Here is a 22394-nt window from a genome sequence, read left to right as displayed (position 1 = left end):
AGTTAAATAATTCGTTGGCCAGAGCTCGTTTTTACTACTTTTCCCTGAATTTTCTCTCCCCCAGTCGAGTTTGTTTGTTTTTCTTATGTTTATTCTATCTGTGAAAACTTGTCATTAACTTCAATCTTTTTCGGTTTTTACCTATTCATTTTTTCATATTAGCTGTAAGTTTTCCTGTTAAATAAAAAATTAAAAAATTAAAAAAAAATTAAATAAATTGTATTTTTACAGGAAGACATGGTGTGTCTGTCTTGCACGGCAACGGGTGAGCGAGTGTGTCTTGCGGCAGAAGGTTTCGGTAACAGACACTGCTTTTTGGAGAACATAGCAGACAAGAACATACCTCCAGATCTTTCACAGTGTGTGTTTGTAATTGAACAGGTAAATACAATAGAGAGAGCCAGCGCGTGCCAGACCCTCGTTACTTTATAAAAGCTGAAAGTTTCTCTGCGTATTGTCCCCAACACTGGGATGGAACGTTTGTTTGGATTATGATGGCTTTGAAAGATAACAGGTACAGAACGCGGCAGAAAGTAATGTACATCGGTCTTTAGAAAGACATTTCAGCTTTGTAAAGCGTTGTCTCTGTCACTCACACCTATATGATGTTTTGTCGGTCTCAACGAAAGAGACAATGTTCTACAAATCTGCTATAAAGGTCGATGTACATTACTTTCTGCCGCCTACTTTAATAAAGGTCTAGGTAGATCTACTTTGATGTAAGATTTTTTACACCTTTTTTACCTGTTATCTCCCAAAGCCATCGTGATCCAAACAAACAACAAACGTTCCTCCCAGTGTTGGGGACGTTACGCAGATAAACTTTCAGCTTTTATATAATAACAAAGGTCTGGCACGCGCTTTCTTGTTAGTTTAATTTTAGTTTTATGTACCTTTTTATTTAAGTACTTACACCCTTTTATCTATTATAAGTAGTTGGATCATGGGTATACGTTTGCAATAAACAATTTTTTTAAATAAAAATGGCGAGCAAACGAGCAGCTGGTCACGATGTTAAGTGATTACCGCCGCCCATGAACATTTGCAGTACCGGAGGAACCACCAATGCGTTGCTGGCCTTTCAGGAATTTGTTGGTCCGCCCCTTGAATAACCCCCTGTTGTAATCTAATGGGAACATCGCCGAAGGGAGTTGATTCCACAGTTTGCATGTGCGTGGAAAAAAGTATCTGGCACAACGGGTAATCGAAGTGCACCAGACACCCAGGTGGTGAGGGTGGAATTGTTTGCGGAAGCGTACGGTGCAGTTGTAAAAAAAGGAGGGTGGAATGAGATCAAAAAACTCTTCAGATAACTCCTCATTATAGAGGCGATAGAACACGCAAAGAGAGCTTACGTCTCTGCGGTGTTCCAGGCTTTCCAACGAGCCGGTTAGTTTGGGATCGTCCACAAGTCGAACAGCCCGCCTTTGGATCCGATCAAATGGAAGGAGTTGGTACTGGGGTGCTCCGGCCCAAACGTGAGAGCAGTACTCCATATGTGAAGTACTGTTCCTACAGTATTTATTCACAAGTACATAATATTTTATTTCATATATTCTAATTTCTAAGTACATAATATTTTATTTCTAGGCCTTGTCAGTAAGAGCTCTACAAGAATTAGTGACAGCGGCTGGGTCAGAAACTGTAAGTATTACCTATACTTTCGTTACATTAAATATACTTTAATAGAGACGTGTAAATTAGATAAAATTAACAATTGAAACCTTTACTTATACTAAGTACTATATTTTATGAACCTTTAAATAATTTTCAAATAAAATGTTTCACTAAAATATTATATCTTTTATATATTACTTATTATGGTTAATGTTTATTTGATGATTCCGATTTTGTAACATGTTTAAGTTGACCTACTATTGCTTTGGTTTTCGATGTCAAATCGATTGTGAACCACATATGAAATAAATCAAGCCTCTAAATAGTACCATACTTATACTGTAGCTGATTTTGTATATTTTTTCTTAACGTGTTACAAAACGAGAATCTATTGTGATGTCCAAGAAAGATTTTTAGCAACAAATCTTATACATACAGGGTGTAACCAGAACGCTACCAAAAACGAAGACAGGTGATACTACTGATGATTACTGATATGATAACACCAAAAAAAAAACGCGAAAATATCCAAAAAAAAGAAACCTATATTTTGTAAAAGTTTACGATATATTGTAAATGAAACATCTGACGGACGCTAGAGGTCAAGGAACGTTTTGTAAGCAAGCCATTCGGAGTCAATGCCACGTCGTTGGCGGGGCATAGACCCGAGTTTTGCACGCTATACAATGCGGGGTTGAAAAATACGAAATCACTAAAACTACAAAATGAGGTAAATGGTTATTGGTATTGGATTGTGTTTTGGTAGTATAACGATAACGCTAAGTATTTGCTAGCGTTCTAGTTACACCTGTATATTCTATATTTATACCTACACCACGTTAAATAAATAATCACTTGTGTTTTAACATAAATGTTTTCATTTGTGAATAATGTTAGCCATTTTTACGTACTGCTTTCGTATTTAAATTTTACAGGGCAAAGAAAACTTAGTAGTGAGTACACATACAAACATGAAATATTGGTAACAAATGTCATACCAAATTATATCTTAAACATACTCATTACTCATATATCTACTCTAATTATTGTAGTCATAATGAATAAATAATGATTTAATATATCTTACAAAAATTTCTAATTTTTTTTTAATAAATTACACGGTGTACCTATCCCTTTAAATAAATAAATAATAAATAAATAAATTTTAAATTTAATTTAATTTTAATTCTATTTAATAGTTTTCGTTGTTTCAATGAATTAGAAATTTTGTTTAAGATATGATTTGATGTGATTTCTTGCATGATATTTTAAATTTTAGATCACATAATAATATGTGATTGGATAATCACAAATAATATTTATATACCTACATATTCAAAATTTTGGGAGATTTTTTAGCTAAGGATATAATATTCTTGCAATAACAAATTCATATTACCATTTCATGCATAGTACGCGACAGGTCAAGATGGTAACCGATGGTAACTCGGATGGTATGAGGCGGGGGGACGCCCCGCACACCTAGGCTATCCCGCACTGTGTTAGCGCGGGGAATGTGCGGGTGTCCGGGGCGGGACCCTGATTGCCATGTTGACCTGTCGCGAACTATAGGTAACTTTTCATCAATAATGTTTTGATAATAATAATACTTATTATCAGCTTCTTTAAATCATAATTATATTTTTAAAATGTTTTTAGCTTTTTTAAATTCAATTTCGAATCTTATAAATAAAAATTAATATAATATTATAACAAAAAGTGCAGTTAAATTAAAATAGTAGATATATTTTTTATCTTCCCAAATTCTTGTTTTTTACTTATATATTTGTATTTATAATACATAAAACACTATTTGAACATAATATAGGTACATTATTTATACTTATTAGTTAAATATTAACAATAAAAACAATAATGATATTAAAGACTCTACTCGAATGTTTATCGCATAATTTATAACATATTAATTCAATACAGCTTATTATACTTATACGGCATAACTTCATAATTATAATATTATAATGTATAATTATCTAATAAGATAGAAAACACTTTTACTTTGAATAGAGGCACAATTAAAATAAGATTTATTTAGTAGTGAAAACAACGCATGCTACATTTTTAACAGAAAATTTACTTCTCTGTCGCATGAAATTGATAGATTTTACATCAATATTTCTATTTTTTTACTTTATTCTTACAGTAAATCTAGCTTATAATACGCTTACAAGCAAGTATTTACAAAATTTTACAAACTTAAGTTTATAAGATTTTTTTTATTAATTCTTACATTTTATGTATGTAGGTATCTATTTTTTTACTTTTTTTCATTGCAATTTATTTCACTTTACACCTAAAACAGATTAACATCCTCACGCTAATCGTTAAAATATGACTTTTAAATTTTGTTTTGTTAAAGATTTTTTTATTAAATAAAATTTTCTCATATAAAATATTTTTTTAATGTAGAGTTTTTTTTCAGGGTAAAGGCACTGGTTCCGGCCATAGAACACTACTTTACGGCAATGCTATTCTACTACGTCATCTCAACAGTGACATGGTATGCATTTCATTCGAAATTTTACTTCTTTAAACTACATAGAACCTTAATAATGAGATAACTTTGTAAGTTTGTTTGTAGGGTAATCTCTGGATCTATAGTCGACGCATTTTAAACTGAGTCGTCAAGTTATCTGTCTATTTCGTTCACACTTACAGGTCGTAGGTAAGTGCGAGCGAAACAGACAGGTAGGTAACTCGACGGCTCAGTTTAAAATGCGTTGACTAGTGTCTTAATATCTTGAATCGGTTGTCTAATTGAAAAAAGTTTTGCTTAGAATTTGAATAAAATAGTTATATTATTTTAAAAAACAAAAGAAAAATACTATAGTAGGTAGCTATGCGCTAAGATTACAGAAGTTTCTACGCTCAAACGCAACAAATATCACCAAAACTGTTATTATTTTCTAGTACCTGGCATGTCTATCAACATCATCATCTCAAGACAAGCTGGCGTTCGACGTCGGCCTGCAGGAGCATTCGCATGGCGAGGCATGCTGGTGGACGCTGCACCCTGCTAGCAAACAGAGGTAATTCAATTCAGAGTAAAAGCATCACGGACACGGACGCATGATGGACACGGCTCACTACTAAGCAAGAATCTCAGAATGAGAGGGATTTGGCCACAGTCCACCACGCATGGCCAAGTGCGGATTGGCAGACTTCACACACCTTTGAGAAGAACTCTCAGGCATGATGCTTCCTCACGATGTTTTTCCTCGCCGTTAAAGCAAGTTTTATTATTTTAATCGCTTAGAACGCATATAACTCCAAAAAGTCAGAGGCGCCAGGGATCGAACCTCCAACCTTCCGAATAGGAGGTGGACGTCTTATAACCATTAGATATCATCATCAGTCGATAGACGTCCACTGCTGGATATCTACGGGTTTTTGTAGGGACTTCCACACGCCACGTTTTGCGCCGCCGCCCGCGTCATTTTTTTATTGGGTAATTAGAAGGAGAAGAAGAACTTGTTTGATGTCATCTATCCACCTTGGTGTCTTCTACGCTCTCCGCTACGAGGTAGCTATTCTAACACCTTGGGACCTAACGTTCATCGGTTTTTTGAACTATGATTGCTGGAGATAACTGTGACAATACAGCCTCTTTACCATGAGATACAGCTGACGCCTCGCGGAGAAATTTATGTGATGTAATTTGTTATTCTCAGGTCTGAGGGTGAAAAGGTGCGAGTTGGTGACGACTTGATTCTTGTGTCCGTTGCTACAGAAAGATACTTGGTAAGTCTGTGGTTTTTTCCCCTTCAAATAAGGTCACCCACGGCAAGTTTTTGCAGCAATTCAGTAGCCCATTTCGTTAGAGTGAAGCCACACGATGCCTTGCGTTAGCTGTGCGGCGCCTGAGCGGTGCCGCTGCGTCATCGACGTCGTGCGGCATCGCACCGCATGGGGTGGGAACGCTCCGCCTCACACCCCGGTTACCACCTCGACCTGTCGCGATTCGCGACAATCGATGTATTTCGATTCGATGTGACTCCATCGCACTACTGCATCGCGTCTATATCGATGCTAGTAATGCAAAATCATCGTTAGTTTGGTAAAGGTATAATTATGACCAGAAGCAGTATCGCAACTGCATTAGTCTCTATCAGAAGTCTCTCATAATAGATTTAACTGGGAAAAAGCTTACCCTAAAATTGAGGCAACCACGTAAATATTTATTAGAATATCTATCAGTAAATCAGCAAACAAAGTCACTAAGTACATACCTATGTGAGTACCTACTTTTTCAGCACACGACAAAAGAAAACGAGGTATCGATAGTGAACGCATCATTCCACGTGACGCACTGGTCCGTACAACCATACGGTACTGGCATATCGCGCATGAAGTACGTGGGGTACGTGTTCGGCGGGGACGTGCTCCGGTTCTTCCACGGAGGCGACGAGTGCCTTACCATACCGAGCACGTGGAGCGGAGACGGCGGACAGAAGTGAGTTTGTATGATACATTCGCAATTAATACCTACACCATGGTATAGTATTTTTAGGACCCTAATCGAACTGACCAAATAGCTTTCCTTATTATAGGCTAGGATCATACAAACGCAAGCAATGTATTTTCTTACCACTTTTTGTTATACAGCTTTTGTAGTTCCTGTATCTAGTGATCAGGAAATCGAAGGGTTTTGAAAACCTTTTATGTAATAATAATTAATTGTTAATTAATTATTATTCTTATATGAGCCCTTATGACCCCGCAATACCAGTATTGGAACTTGGAGTTAAATATTTTTAAAGGTCAAAGTAATAAAAAATGTTACAATACGTAAAATAAACTTTCCTTTTTCTACAACCGCACCGCACGCCACCGTAAGCAATTTCACCCTCACCACCTGGGTGTCTGGTGCACTTCGACCAGCTTCGACGTCAGTTGTGCCAGACTTTTTTTCCACACATGCACACTGTCGAACCAACTCTTATTTGAAAAAAAAACACTAGGTACAATTAATGAAATTATTTTTCGTCCTTTCCAGTATTGTAGTATACGAAGGTGGATCAGTGATGTCGCAAGCTCGCTCGCTCTGGCGCCTGGAGCTGGCGCGCACCAAGTGGGCGGGCGGCTTCATCAACTGGTACCACCCTATGAGGATACGACACATCACGACGGGACGGTACCTCGGGGTCAACGACCAGAACGAGCTGTATTTGATTAGCAGGTAAGACATCTATAGGTCACTGGTTAAGATCCGGTTCGAAGGACCATATGTGACTCTGAGCTTTCTTATGAGGCCATAGATCACTTTGCAACTCGTTGAGCTACGTCGGTTACTCTGAATCTCCTCATTTCTGATTTGATCTCGTAGATAAACTTCAAGCATCTCTCTCCATCGCCCGCTGAGTGACTCTGAACTTTCTTATGCGGCAGTCATAAAGTAAAATCGTATATTATAACATTTACAGAGAAGAAGCGACAACAGCATCTTGCGCTTTCTGCCTCCGCCAAGAGAAAGACGACCAGAAGGTGGTTCTAGAAGACAAAGACTTGGAGATCATAGGAGCTCCCATCATCAAGTATGGTGACTCCACTGTCATTGTACAGCATTCCGAAACAGGACTGTGGCTGTCTTATAAGGTAAATATATCTAACTATACCCTATCCGCGGAAAGAAATTAGTATACTAGTAGCTCACTCTGTTATCCCATACAAATGATAGAGACACAAATCTCAATGGACGCTAACCATTTTGAGCCACCAACCATTATTCTAAGGTTATTATAATGAGTTTTTATCTTATTGTGGTGTAATTATGGTAGAATGATAAAAATGAAGTTGGTAAGCTTAAAATGGGTGGCTTAGCCTGGCAAACTATGTTATATATTTTTGTGTTTAACCTATAGTACGCGACAGGTTGAGATGGCAATCGTAATAAATAGCGTAGTTTGAGCTTTGCATTGATAGATCAGTCAGACAGTTTTTCCTTTTATATTATTAAGATTTCAAAGGCATAATGAAAGGGATTGTTATCGTTCCAGTCTTACGAGACAAAGAAGAAAGGCGTCGGTAAAGTAGAAGAGAAGCAAGCTATCCTACACGAAGAGGGCAAGATGGACGACGGATTAGACTTCTCTAGATCACAGGAGGAAGAATCTAGAACTGCTAGAGTTATTAGGAAGTGTTCTTCATTGTTTACTAAATTTATTACGTAAGTATTACAAGTTTTTATCAGCTTCTTAATGGTCAGAAAACAAATACGCTTTTATATTGCAAGAACTGTACGCGACAGGTCGAGATGGCAAACGGGGTATGAGGCGGGGGGACGCCCCGCACGTCACCCGCGCTCACCCGCACCAGTACCCGTAGTACAAGATTTTACGTTTCACCAAACCAAACCAAATTCGAGAGTCGAAATACTTCCGCGTTACAGTAAACTGGATCTTAAATGCCTTGTTTTAAAGCTCAAGTTTGTCTACACTTCTACAGCCAGCGCTCCAAGCGAAAACATTGCGAAATTAAAATCAGTGGCATTGAATATTTGACTTCAATTCAAGGCTGTTTAGGTCCGTTTTACTGTAACGCGGAAGTATTTCGACTCTCGAATTTGGTTTGGTTTGGTGAGACGTAAAATCTTGTACTACGGGTACAGGTTAGCGCGGGGGCTGTGCGAGTGAGCGGGGCGTTCGTCACGTACTATAGTTAGGTACTTATATCTTTATTTTGTCAGCCAACCAGTGCCAACAGATGCGCAACGAAACAACAAAAGTCGAAAATACAGTGATCATTGCAATTCTCAGCCTATCAGACAGTTTAAACATCGAGGCAAGCTGCAAGTCTATGAGACTATTGCTCAGTCCAAAACTTTTCTAATTTAAAAACTTCTTTGCAGTGGCCTTGAAACTCTGCAAGAGAACCGACGTCACTCGATGTTCTTCGCGTCAGTCAATCTGGGTGAAATGGTCATGTGCTTGGAGGATCTGATCAATTACTTTGCGCAACCAGATGAAGATATGGGTAAGTTTTGTTTATCTCTGAATCGTTATCGCTTTGGCGACTTCCCTGGCGTAGTGGTAAGCGCTGTTGTCTTATTAGTGGGAAGTCCCAGGTTCGATTCCCGCGAGGGGTTTGGAATTTTATAATTTCTAAATTTCTGTTCTACTCTGGTGGGAGACTTCGGCCGTGGCTATTTACAACCCTAACCGTGCCGCCAAGCAATTTAGCGTTCCGGTATAATGATGATGCCCTCGACATCATCCACGTGGATTTAGGTTTTTTTTTTAAATCCCGTGGGAACTCTTTGATTTTCCGGGACAAAAATTATAGCCTATGTCCTTCCCCGGGATGTAACTCTGTATCAAACTTCATCAAAATCGGAGAAACTGTTGGGCCGTGAAAAGCTAGCAGACAGGAAGACCGATAGACAGACAGGCAGACTCACTTTCACATTTATATTATGTATAGCCTGACCAGGAATATTAAAAACTTGCTCTGGGGGCGCCACTAGTATATTGTTTATGGTAATTAAGTATAAGGTCTTGTATAAATTAGTTCCACGGGTTTTTCGCAATATGGCGAGGCAAATGGTTTCCTTTTAAAAATTAAAAGTTTAATAATAAATAATCTTCCATCACCTTCAGAACACGAAGAGAAACAAAACAAATTCCGTGCGCTCCGCAACCGTCAGGACCTGTTCCAAGAGGAAGGCATCCTCAACCTGATCCTGGAAGCGATAGACAAGATCAACGTCATCACGTCCCAGGGGTTCCTCGCTGGGTTCTTGGCGGGAGACGAGTCTGGACAGAGTTGGGACATGATATCTGTTTATTTGTACCAACTTTTGGGTAATATACCTTTAATTGTGAGTTTGTTGTAGGCTCTTCTCACACCTGGGCGCGTTTGCAACCCTCGTAGCATGCATGCCAAATTTCAGCCCGATCCGTCCAGTAGTTTGAGCTGTGCGTTAATAGATCAGTCACTCAGTCACCTTTTCCTTTTATGTATTTAGAAATAGAAAGGGGACCTAGGTATACATAGTACCACCTTTAAGGTTTTGTATCTCCAGAAAAAAAGGAGAACCCGTATAGGACACTTCATTGTCTGTCTGTTAATACCCGTAAGGGAATCAAAACCTATAGAGTACACTGATAGAATTGAAAAATTTGGCAGGTAGCAATGTCTTATAGCAATAGTAAAGGGAAAAATCCGAAAACCGTGAATTTGTGGTTACGTCACAAAAAAGTGTTGTTTCTTGTACGATGGTACGGAACAATGATAATGATGACATACATGCGATAGAAATCTAGTAGTTGATTATTCCCAATAACACAATAAACACTTTCAGCGGCAATAATCAAGGGCAACCACACAAACTGTGCTCAGTTCGCCAACTCCAATCGTCTGAACTGGCTGTTCTCCCGTCTTGGATCGCAAGCGTCGGGGGAGGGAACTGGTATGCTGGACGTGCTGCATTGCGTCCTCATCGACTCGCCAGAGGCTCTGAACATGATGAGGGTAAGTTAAGGGCAACCACACAAACTGTGCTCAGTTCGCTAACTCCAACCGTCTGAACTGGCTGTTCTCCCGTCTTGAATCGCAAGCATCGGGGGAGGGAACTGGTATGCTGGACGTGCTGCATTGCGTCCTCATCGACTCGCCAGAGGCTCTGAACATGATGAGGGCAAGTTAAGGGCAACCACACAAACTGTGCTCAGTTCGCTAACTCCAACCGTCTGAACTGGCTGTTCTCCCGTCTTGGATCGCAAGCGTCGAGGGAGGGAACTGGTATGCTGAACGTGCTGCATTGCGTCCTCATCGACTCGCCAGAGGCTCTGAACATGATGAGGGCAAGTTAAGGGCAACCACACAAACTGTGCTCAGTTCGCTAACTCCAACCGTCTGAACTGGCTGTTCTCCCGTCTTGGATCGCAAGCGTCGAGGGAGGGAACTGGTATGCTGAACGTGCTGCATTGCGTCCTCATCGACTCGCCAGAGGCTCTGAACATGATGAGGGTGAGTTAAGGACAACATAATGCGCTCTAATGTGCGGGCGTTTTTCTTTCTTTCTAGTTTATAAAGTTGTCAATAAGATGTAGGGCAAGTGGGGGATTTTTGGAAACTATAAATTAGAAAGAAAGATAAAAATATATTTCTTAAATTGTGCCACACATCACATCCTATAACTAAGAGTTAGTTGTCCCGGCACTTCTTCCACTTGAGCATTAAAGTCAGAATGCCTCAAGCAGAAGAAGTGCCGGAATAAGCCGTATCCTGTGTGGCACAACCTGAGAAACGGTTCCAGCTCAGCATCCTGCTATACGCCTTGATTATTATCTTAATTATTTGTTATCTTCACAGGATGAACACATAAAAGTGATCATATCGCTGTTAGAAAAGCACGGCAGAGACCCAAAAGTCCTCGACGTGCTGTGTTCCCTCTGCGTCGGTAACGGAGTTGCCGTGAGGTCTTCACAGAACAACATCTGTGACTATCTGCTGCCGGGGAAGAATCTATTGCTGCAGACCCAGCTGGTCGATCATGTGTCGAGGTAAATCTATACACTATCCACGGAAAGAAGTTAGTACAGGGCTCTCTCTGTTACGTGATTCCATACAAATGATAAAGACAAAAAACTTAGTGCGCTTTAACTATTTTGAGTGACCAACCATAATGCCCGTGACTTGGTCTTCGCGGAATTTAGGTTTTTTTAATTCCGTGGGAACTTTTTGATTTTCCGGAATACAAAGTAATCTATGCTTCTATGTGAAATTCCGGGACGCAAGCTGCCTCTGTACCAAATTCATGTAAATCGGGTAAACGAATAGGGCTTTAAGAGTCCTGTGGATTTTTTTTGATTTTCACGGGTAAAAAGTTGCCTGCCCCTGGGATGTAAGTCTGTACCTCATCAAAATTGTTTAAACTATTGAGCCGTGAAAAGCTGGTAGACAGACACACTTTCGCATTTATAGATATTTGAATGGATTTCCAATTGATATTTTATACTATTGAATGGATTAAGATACATAATTTCTTTTCAGTGTACGCCCAAACATTTTCGTTGGCCGAGTGGAAGGATCGGCAGTTTACCAGAAGTGGTACTTCGAAGTGACCATGGACCATATTGAGAAGACTACGCATATGATGCCGCACTTGCGTATTGGATGGGCCAATACTTCTGGGTAAGGCTCCAGTATATTTCTGATAATATTATCATCAACATGGTTAACCCATTAGTCTCAACCGCGACGCGTTCGCGAAGGGTTAGTATAGAGCGCACTTTGACTTTGCTTAGACTTAAGACAAAGTTAAAACGAGACAGAGCTATATCTCTCTCATAAATCTGTCTCGTTTTAACTTTGTCTTAAGTCTATAGATCTCACCCTATAGAAGTCACTGTCAAAAAAGACCCTGGATGGGTTCGAAACTAGTAGGGCTAACGTCGACTAAACACGAGAGTAAAGCCGGTTTTCTTCTACAGTTCTTGCAATTCACGAAGGCGAGTGAACTTTACTTGTGGTTACGTCGTATACACGGATATTACGTAAGTGTACGATACGATACGACTTAAACACAAGCATGAGCCACTCGTGAAATGCAAGAACTATACAACTATAATGGAAATCACTCACAATAGTTCAAATGCTAAAACAAGGCTCTTAATAAATAGTTTTTTTTGTAGGTATGTTCCATATCCAGGAGGTGGTGAGAAGTGGGGTGGCAACGGTGTAGGAGATGATCTGTACTCGTATGGTTTTGATGGAGCGTACCTCTGGTCTGGAGGCAGGAAGACACCGGTTAACAGGACTCATGAAGAAGAACCATTTATAAGAAAGGGTATCTATTTGAGATTCTGTACCAATTTTTTTACCAGCCGTCGAATCCAACTCGGTTGGGCAGCGTTCAGGAAGCTTCGAGATGTATTTTTGTCCAATATTCCTCAGTGCTTGAAGATCAAAGTCTTCGAACAGTGCGTGTTGCCAGTGATGACATATGGATCCGAGACATGGTCGCTAATTATGGGACTCATAAGAAAGCTCAGAGTCACTCAGCGGGCGATGGAGAGAGCTATGCTTGGAGTTTCTCTACGTGATCAAATCAGAAATGAGGAGATCCGTAAAAGAACTAGAGTAACTGACAAAGCTCAACGGGTTGCGAAGCTGAAGTGGCAATGGGCAGTGGGCAGGGCACATAGTTTTAAAACCGGTGTACGTTGGGTCTCAAGGTGCTGGAATGGCGACCTCGCACCGGAAGACGCAGTGTTGGAAGACGGACGACTTCAGACGAGTCGCAGGGAGCCGCTGGATTCAGGCGGTGCAAGACCGTGGCGAGTGGAAGTCCCTTTAGGCACATTTTTTATCGTAGTACCTATAGCGGATAGATAGCACACGCAGGGTATCTATCCGCTAGTTCTAAAATATATCATTGGAAAAACTTGTTTGTTTTAGGTGACGTCATCGGATGTGCTCTGGACTTGACCATTCCCTTGATAAACTTCATGTTCAACGGCGTACGAGTGACCGGCTCCTTTACCAACTTCAATCTGGAGGGGATGTTCTTTCCGGCCATCAGTTGTTCCAGTAAACTAAGGTAGATAAAATTGGTATCCTTAAAGTTTTTAATTAATTCCTAGACAAGGTAGCTCTTGACTGCGATCTCACCCTGCTGGCAAGGAAGATGCAGTCTAAGATAGTAGCGGGCAAACGAAACAAGCATCATCATCATCATCATCAACCAATAGACGTCCACTGCTGGACATAGGTCTCTTGTAGGGACTTCCACACGCCACGGTCTTGCGCCGCCTGGATCCAGCGGCTCCCTGCGACTCGTCTGATGTCGTCTGTCCACCTAGTGGGGGGTCTTCCAACGCTGCGTCTTCCGGTGCGAGGTCGCTATTCCAGCACCTTGGGACCCCAACGTCTATCGGTTGTACGAACTATGTGCCCTGCCCATTGCCACTTCAGCTTCGCAAAAAAGTTAGAGGTGCATGAGGATTGAACTCCCGACTTCCCAAATAGGAAGCTAATGTCTTAATCACTATGCTGCACTGCACTCTACAAAGCTTTAATATGCTCTTTTCCAACAGTTGCCGTTTCCTCCTCGGCGGAGAACACGGTCGCCTCCGCTACGCGGCTCCTGAAGGATATTCTCCACTAGTGGAGTCCCTTCTTCCTCAGCAGATCCTCAGTCTGGAGCCATGCTTCTACTTCGGAAACTTGGCTAAGAGAGCCTTAGCCGGCCCACCACTTGTTCAGGATGACACAGCGTTTGTACCGACACCTGTGGACACTGTATCGGTAAGTTTCCTGGTTAGCCCGGTTCCATCTTAGACTGCATCGTCACCTACCACCAGGTGAGATTGCAGTCAAGAGCTAACTTGAATCTGAATAAAAATAAAAATAAAAGTAACTTTGACATATCTCTCTCCCCTCCGTATCTTAACAAAAAAGTGTCATTTTTTGTTAATTACGTTTTAATAAAGATTTTAAATTGATTTTGAGCGGAACAACTTTTAATTTTAATAATTGATAGTAAAATACTCAAAGTTTGCTGCTGCTGCTAATGATGATGATGATGATGATGACGATCATGCTCTAATGATAATAGTCCCTAAACACGAATAATAAGTACTTACTTTTGTTCACAGATTACTTTGGCAACTTACATCGAGCAAATCAGAGACAAACTAGCTGAAAATATTCATGAAATGTGGGCGATGAATAAGGTACCTACTACCTAGCTAATCAATATTTCTCCATTTAGTTGGTAATAACTAAAATGACTTCGAATTTGATCTTATCATGAAAATTATAAATGACTAATGAGCCATGTGAATTTGTAGATTGAGGCCGGTTGGTCGTACGGCGAAAACCGTGACGACGCGCACCGCATACATCCGTGCCTTGTTCCCTTCGAGCGTCTCCCGGCCGCCGAGAAACGATACGACATTCAGTTAGCCGTGCAGACGCTCAAGTAAGTCGAGCATGACTATATTTTATAATTTTTTATAGTGTTTCACCTACACTTGAAGGAAATTTCTAAATAATTTTAAATACACATCAAAAATTGCGAACCGGCAGGAATCGAACCCGCGTCTCCTGGAATCGCGCCCGACGCTCTAACCACTAAGCTACAGCCCGCTTACTGCCAGTGACGAAATTTGTGATATTGTGTATGCTCACTCAGTACTGAAGCGACTGTTTCTGCCATCTAGTAGCGACATCTTTTTGCAGTTATCGAAACTACATCGAGCATGACTGTTTTGACCCGCGGGGTGATTATGTACTATCTCGCTACAGGCGTAAATCTCGCGATCATTGCTGTCAAACATCCGGCTAAAGAGAGACAGCAATAGCCACAATGCAAAATAAGAAGAAGAAGAGACTAGAGAGACAGCAAATGAACTGTCGCATTGCTACTGCTGTCGCGTTGCTGTCGCTACTGCAAAGTTTTATGTAATCACCCCGCCAACCTCAAGAAATGAGATTTTTTTTATTTAGGGGCTTCTATATTTATCCACATAATGTTGTCAGCCCTTAATTATAATCTTAAATCAAAACAAGAAATTTATAACCTAACCAAATAACACAAAAATAACGAAAAGGAAAAAGTGGAAGGAAAAACAAAATAAAAGTTATTCAGTCTTCAAGAAATAACAGACTTATTATGGCATCCTTAGCTGCTGGACGGACAAGTATATTCACAAACATGAAATGAGACTTATGAATTTAAACAGACCTTTATTTTTATTTTTTTTATTCAGATACAATTTAGTCTTTGACTGCAATCTCACCTGGTGGTAAGTGTTGATGCAGTCTAAGATGAAAGCGGACTAACCTGGAAGGGGTATGGCAGTTTTTATTAAACACACACCCCTTTGGTGTCTACACGGCATCGTACTGGAACGCTTAATCGTTTGGCGGCATGGTTTTATTGGTAAGGTGGTAACTAGCCTTTATTATAAAACTCCAAACTTCTGGAGCTCCCACTAATAAGACAACAGCTCTTACCACTGCGCCAGGAAGTTCGGTCGTCCTGCACCTAGCTTCGCACCAGTGGACAGGCAGCCTAATACTTAATTTTGGTTTCCTTGCAGAACCATCCTCGCTCTCGGCTACTACATCAGCCTTGACAAGCCTCCAGCGCGCATCCGCAACGTTCGTCTGCCCAACGAACCCTTCATGCAAGTAAGGTTTTCCGCTTTTCTTCAAAATCACTACTAAGATGATAAATGCTTTCACAGGTAGAACTCTTCCTCCTTACATAATAATACCTTAACGGTGAAGGAAACCATCGTGAAGGTGAACCAAGGTTTGTGAAGTGCATTGTGCTCATTGATTCTACTGAAAACGTCACAAAACAAAATAAGAACAAAATTTTTCAATTTTCTGTAAGTAGTTAATTATCACTTTAGGATCAAATTAAGACACTTTGCAAAAAAAAAGTAAATTTTCAAATTTTCATTATATTTATTTCATGATTTTTTCCGCAGTCTAATGGGTATAAACCAGCTCCACTAGACCTGAGCGCTGTTACCCTGACACCCAAGATGGACGAGTTGGTCGACCAGTTGGCCGAGAACACGCACAATCTTTGGGCGAGAGAGCGGATTCAGCAAGGCTGGACCTATGGACTGAACGAGGTAAGACAAACATTGCCAAACCAGCCCCATTAGATCTACGCACTTTCACTCTAATACAAAATATAGATGATTTGGTGGACCAGTTGGCCGAGAACACGCACAATCTTATGGCCAGAGAGCGCATTCAACAGGGCTGGATAAAGGACATCGATCCAGCCCTGCTGAATGCGCTCTTTGGTCCATAGGGACTAAACGAAATAAGTAGAACATTGCTAAACCAGCCCCACTAGATCTACGCACTTTCACTCTAATACAAAATATAGATGAGTTGGTGGACCAGTTGGCCGAGAACACGCACAATCTTTGGGCCAGAGAGCGCATTCAACAGGGTTGGACAATGGACATAGGTCCAGCCCTGCTGAATGCGCTCTCTGGCCATAAGTCCATAGGGAAAAAACGAGGTAAGTAGAACATTGAAAAACCAGCCCCACTAGATCTATACACTTTCACTCAAATACAAAAGATGGATGAGTTAGTCGACCAGATAGCTGTAGACGAGGAAACGTATTCAGTAGAGATGGACCTACTTATATACATTCATGATTAGCAGCAAGACACCCGTCTTAGATTGTACGGTCATGCAACACACATCATATTGATTTGTTTTGTATAATTCATCAGAATACTATAATCTACCTTTGTTTCTTAAGTTCTTCATTTTAATTTATATAATTTATTTAGAGCCTCAATATCTCAACGGGTAAAGGAGTGGACTGAAAACCGAAAGGTCGACGGTTCAAACCCTGCCCGTTGCACTATTGTCGTACCTACTCCTAGCACAAGCTTGACGCTTAGTTGGAGAGGAAAAGGGAATATTAGTCATTTAACATGGCTAATATTCTTGAAAAAAATGCTTTACTGTTTCTATCTGTTATTTTCTCTTATTTTGTTCAGTTATATATTTGAATCTAAATATTTATATTTCAGATTGATTTACGTTAATATTGTGCCATTACTTTATTTTATTTGTATTAGGTAATCTAGGAGCCACAAATCAAGTTATTCTAGATTCGAGGGCTGCGACTCTCACACTTAATATTGCTCATATTATACTAGGTGTGAGGGTCACAGCAAGTCGTATCTATGAAATCGCCACGAAGAAGATAGAAGAATTACTTCTGGCCAGTCTACTTATAAGCCTTATTTATTTTTCCATGGTTACCAAATTCCAATACTTTCATTAATTCATGTAATTACTAGTAAATTCAAAAACATTTAATGAAAATTTACGAAGTCATAAGCCTGTTGTTTTGAATCGTTGTCGCAAAAACATGGTCACCCCAAGCGAGCGGCTGTGAGCGAACGGGACGGCTAGCGTCAATCGTGCGCGCTCCCGCTTGCGCGTCTCGAATCAGCTGGTGCACGGGGTCATTCAACTAGGTGGCCAAACTTGCAGGATCTTTAAGTATATTTTGGTCAAAATATAACACGTAAAAATGATTGCAATCGATTCTGTTACTGGTTTTGCGTGTACTAAAACTAACGTTGTATAAGCTATTATACTTTCTAGGACGCAGAGATGCAGCGATCTCCACATTTAGTACCATATCCGAAAGTAGACGACGCGATCAAGAAGGCGAATAGAGACACTGCTTCAGAAACTGTTAGAACTCTGCTTGTCTATGGGTACAACCTTGATCCACCGACTGGAGAACATCAGGAAGGTAACCATTCCTTGAAATGTTCTATAGTCCTTTTTTTTAATTTGGGTCAATAAACCTTCAAGTCAAGAGTGAAAATCATGATTTTTTAAAATTATTCTCTTTAATAGTGAATTCTAGCCCCATAGACAACCGCCATGCAAAAAATTACATCATTTTATTACTGTAGTCTAAGACCCTATTAATAACATAAGCTACCTACGTGAGTAAAACAGATGGAATCACGGCCTTAGATCATAATATGAACTTACAATAAAAGTCATATAAGTATACTTTACAATAATTTGCATACATTTTTCCAGCTCTATTAGCTGAAGCGTCAAAACAGAAGCAAGCTGACTTCAGAACTTACAGAGCAGAGAAAAACTACGCCGTCAGTTCTGGGAAGTGGTATTTTGAGTTCGAGATTCTCACTGCTGGACCTATGAGGGTAAGTTTGGTTTCAATTTTTATTTCCCTGATATAGTTTCGTCTAGTCTATTTAACTTTTTAACTTTTATTCATTAAAATATTATTGAATATGACATTATTCTAAGACAACATCTAAGACTATTTTAGGCTTTCCAAGCCTAAAATTAACTGCGCAATTTTATTATAAGTAATATTATACCTACTCATTCCCACAAATGACTTCCCACTTTCCTGAGGCGGACCGTAGGCGTTACGAGCTTATTACGATTTTTAGTTTGCCTGTCGTAGAAATCGCCAATTTTTTTTGTAACTGGGAATGTTTTGTCGTACAAAAATATGTTAGGTATTGTAAATAAATAATCAGCTGGGCTAGTAGGTACTAATGTAAAAGTTCGTCCTGTTTTAGGTTGGTTGGGCTCACGCGGATATGCCACCAGGCATGATGCTAGGCCAAGACGAGAACTCTTGGGCTTTTGATGGATACAATGTAAGTTTTTGTAAAAACCTGTTATTCATTCTGTAAGGCGAATGCCTATTTTTGGCTAAGGTTCGGCCATCAATGTGATGAAATGTAATAAATAAGCCTCAATAGCTCGATGGTTATTGGAGCGGAGTGAAATCCGAAAGATCGGCGGTTCAAACCTCACCCTTTGCTCTATTGTCTTGCCTATTCCAAGCACAAGCTTTACGCTTATTTGGAGGGTAAAGGGGAATGTTAGTCATGGCTAATATTCTTTTTATAAAAAATAATAACTAAAATATTGCTGCCATAATACGAATAAAATGACTCCTCACGAGCCATTTTAACTTTATGTGTCAAATTTCATGTCAAAAGTACGATTATAGTCTTTAATTAATTAAAGGCGAACCGTACTTTTGACATGACAGTTGACCCATAGAGTTAAAATGGCGCGTGAGGAGCCATGTTTTATGACTATATCTATTCGTGCAAAACTCGCCCGAATTAAAAGGCAGAATAAAAGAGAAAATCAGTCAAAATTTGTTTATTTTAACCATTTATATAAAACCCAATGTTTGTTAAGAATTTTAGAAGAAGTAGAAACCGCTTGTTTCTAAATCTATGATGTCAATCATTATGCCTACAATTTTTTTTTATTGATGGACGTACCTTGGTCAAACCGACTTTGTCTATTCGGCATTTCCCTTTCCTAAATAATGTTTAATTGTAACCAATTATCCAAAATTCATGACGTCACCCTGTTCAGGGCCCTAAAGACATAGAGCCCTCTTAGTTATAAGATGTGATGTGTGGCACAGTTTAAGAAATAAACTTTTTTCTTTCTACTTTCAAAACCTACTTTGGGGTTTTGAAGATTATCAACAGCTTTAACTTTTTTATATTTTTTTTAAATAGGATCGACTGTTGCTTACAACGGGAAATAATTTAGGTCATTGTCGCCGATTCTGATGATTTTCTCTAAACTAAATTTAGAGTATCTGTGTTTTCTTTTCTTTTTAATATTGCTAAAAAAGGACGAAAAATTAATTTTAAATTAAAGACTCCAAATTTTAGTGCTTCTCTAAAAAAAAAACACTATGCTCAAAACTGGCACCTAAAGTTACGAGGTTTGTTGTCTGTCCTTTTCTTATTACATTGGTGAGAAAAAGATGTGGAATGTGGATACTCTAAAATTTAGTTGAGATTAGAATCAGTGGATATGATTGTGTTTATTATTGGTCTTTCACTGGAATTTACAGTCAAGATAGGGGCTTCTTTAGAGGACAATTCAAATGACATCCGTCTTCAACCTTTATGCAATGCATTAAGGTTGGGATATGTCGTCTGAATCCTCAATAGCTCAACGGTTAAAAGAGCGTACTGAAATCCGAATGGTCACCGGTTCAAACCCCACCCGTTGCACTATTGTCGTACCTACTCCTAGCACAAGCTTAACGCTTAATTTGAGGGGAAAGGGGAATATTAGGCATCATTGACTAATCCTAATCTCTACATAGTATAAAATAAAGTCGCTTCCCGCGTCTGTATGTATGTATGAACGCGTAGATCTTTTGAACTACGCAACGGATTTTAGTGCGGTTTTCACCAATAGATAGAGTAATTCAAGAGAAAGGTTTATAACTATAATTTAATTCTCAAAAAATTAGAGATCCCTAGAGAAATTGAAATAATGTGAATTAGATCGGAAAAAAATCCTCTCATTTGAGAGTTTCCGAAGCAATGACACCTCAATGACACCACATTAGTGTCTACATTGCACCCATGCGAAGCCGGGGCGGGTCGCTAGTAATATTATAAATGTGAAAGTTTGGATGTTTGTTACTCAATCACGAAAAAACTACTGAACAGATTTGGCTGAAATTTGGAATGAAGATAGTTTATACCCTAGATTAACACATAGGCTACTTTTATCCCGGAAAATCAAAGAGTTCCCGCGGGATTTTGAAAAACTTAAATCCACGCGGATTAAGTCACGGGCATCGTCCTCTAAAGAAGCCCCTATCTTGACTGTGAATTCCGGTTTTTAATTGTATTGCGACCAAATTCTGAGCAACGACCTAACAATTTTTGGTCACCACAGTCGCTAAAATGGCACGGTGGGACTAGCGACACATTTGGGCAGCAACTGAAAGTTGGTGACATTGTCGCTTGCTTCCTAGACGTAACCGACCAGACGATTAGTGAGTTTTAGTTAGGTGTTTTAGTACTTGTCTGATAAATGTTGTTAACTATTTGACTAATATTACTTAGACACAGTGAATTTTTTGCAGCTTTAGGTTCGTGGCTAAGTTAATCGCCTTAAGCAGTACTATTGGCTTGGCACTTGTTTGTTTTGGAAAACTAAGCATTTTTTTAATTAAAAAAAATATCTCGACACCAACTCGAACCTGTGAGAAACATTAGTAGTGGGCGTGGAGCCGAGTACCACGTTACAACCACGCGGTTCCGACTTCTGAGACAGAGCGACGACGTGGCGGGGTACTACTACTGGTTCGCGAAATTTTCGATTATTATTTTTTATTTTAAGACTCAATATAAATTGTCTAAATAGATAGTACTGCTTAAGGCTATGCACTTAGCCTCGGCTCTAAAACCACTAAAATTTCACCGTGTATAAGATCATCAAAAGAAACAATGTTACGTGAAGTAAAGAGAAATTGGCATGAAATTGTAATAATTATTAACACAAAGCGATTTTGTGTTTGATGAAACTAAATTTTTGCGTATTGCATCCTGTTCTTTCTTCTACACTATCGTCTACTTATTCTACACCGGAATACTCTTAAATACGTGATAATTGAAATTACGAGACCCTAATAGATATCTACAGTGAAGACTAGGTAAATACCTACCCTAAATTTTCAAAATTATCATCAGTAGTAGAAAGTAAAGAACAACAACAAAATTATTTTGAAGCTGATTTAAACATTTCTTCTGAAACTTACAACCATATTATAAAACTTAATATAACCGAATAAAATAAATAAAATACAGAAAATAAAAATTGGCAAAATAATATCAATCCATGATTCGACAATGACAATTTACATTAAAAGTATCTATCTCAAGCAGTCAGGTAAAGAAATAGAAAGTATATAAAATATACCTTTTAAAACTGACGGAAGAATCTTTAAAAGTAAATAAGTAATTACCTACAGTAGGCACTAAGTTCGTTGGCACCCTTCGGGTACGGACTACGGAACCCTAAAAATTAAAACAATAAATACCAGGAACAAACAACATTTATTGGACAAGCACACCAATGTTGTATTGGTAATAATTATTTGTCGTTTAGAAAGTATTGAAATTTCGATATTATTGTCCTCTTCCCTAACGTGTTTGTAAATATTAGTCCCTTTTAATATTATTAACATTATCATAACATATTTAGTATAAAAAGAAATGATTTTCCAGAGGTAAAAACAAGAGACAAGGTTGTCCTACATGAAATTGTATATTTTTTAGTTTTTTAATTTATGTAGGTAGGTACTTAACGTTAAATATCGAGTTTGCGACAGCATAAAGATGTAAATGTTAAAGTAAAGGTGTCCTGTCATAATTATTATTATAATTATGGTAAAATAAATATTAGAAGAAAAAACTTTCAAA

General features: G+C 39.1%; 1 protein-coding gene across 25 annotated transcripts in view; it reads left to right on the top strand.

The window, feature by feature from the left end:
- Positions 1-22394, top strand: part of RyR (Ryanodine receptor) — a 127415-nt gene that overhangs the window by 6904 nt on the left and 98117 nt on the right. For 20 of the 25 annotated variants that reach the window (XM_069507062.1, XM_069507063.1, XM_069507061.1 and 17 more), the window contains exons 1-13: positions 10453-10605; positions 10951-11141; positions 11632-11772; positions 12273-12427; positions 13039-13180; positions 13677-13887; positions 14238-14315; positions 14433-14563; positions 15687-15777; positions 16083-16232; positions 17743-17896; positions 18196-18323; positions 18711-18791. In XM_069507062.1, the coding sequence (XP_069363163.1) occupies positions 10546-10605; positions 10951-11141; positions 11632-11772; positions 12273-12427; positions 13039-13180; positions 13677-13887; positions 14238-14315; positions 14433-14563; positions 15687-15777; positions 16083-16232; positions 17743-17896; positions 18196-18323; positions 18711-18791 (1713 nt within the window). In that variant the 5' untranslated portion in view covers positions 10453-10545. The other 5 variants (XM_069507060.1, XM_034981643.2, XM_069507041.1 and 2 more) reach the window with 3 other exon arrangements.

Source organism: Maniola hyperantus, chromosome 25, assembly GCF_902806685.2.
Source record: "Maniola hyperantus chromosome 25, iAphHyp1.2, whole genome shotgun sequence".
NCBI lineage: Eukaryota > Metazoa > Arthropoda > Insecta > Lepidoptera > Nymphalidae > Maniola > Maniola hyperantus.
The sequence above is the reverse complement of the archived record's forward strand: the minus strand, read 5'-3'. Positions and strand labels throughout refer to the sequence as shown.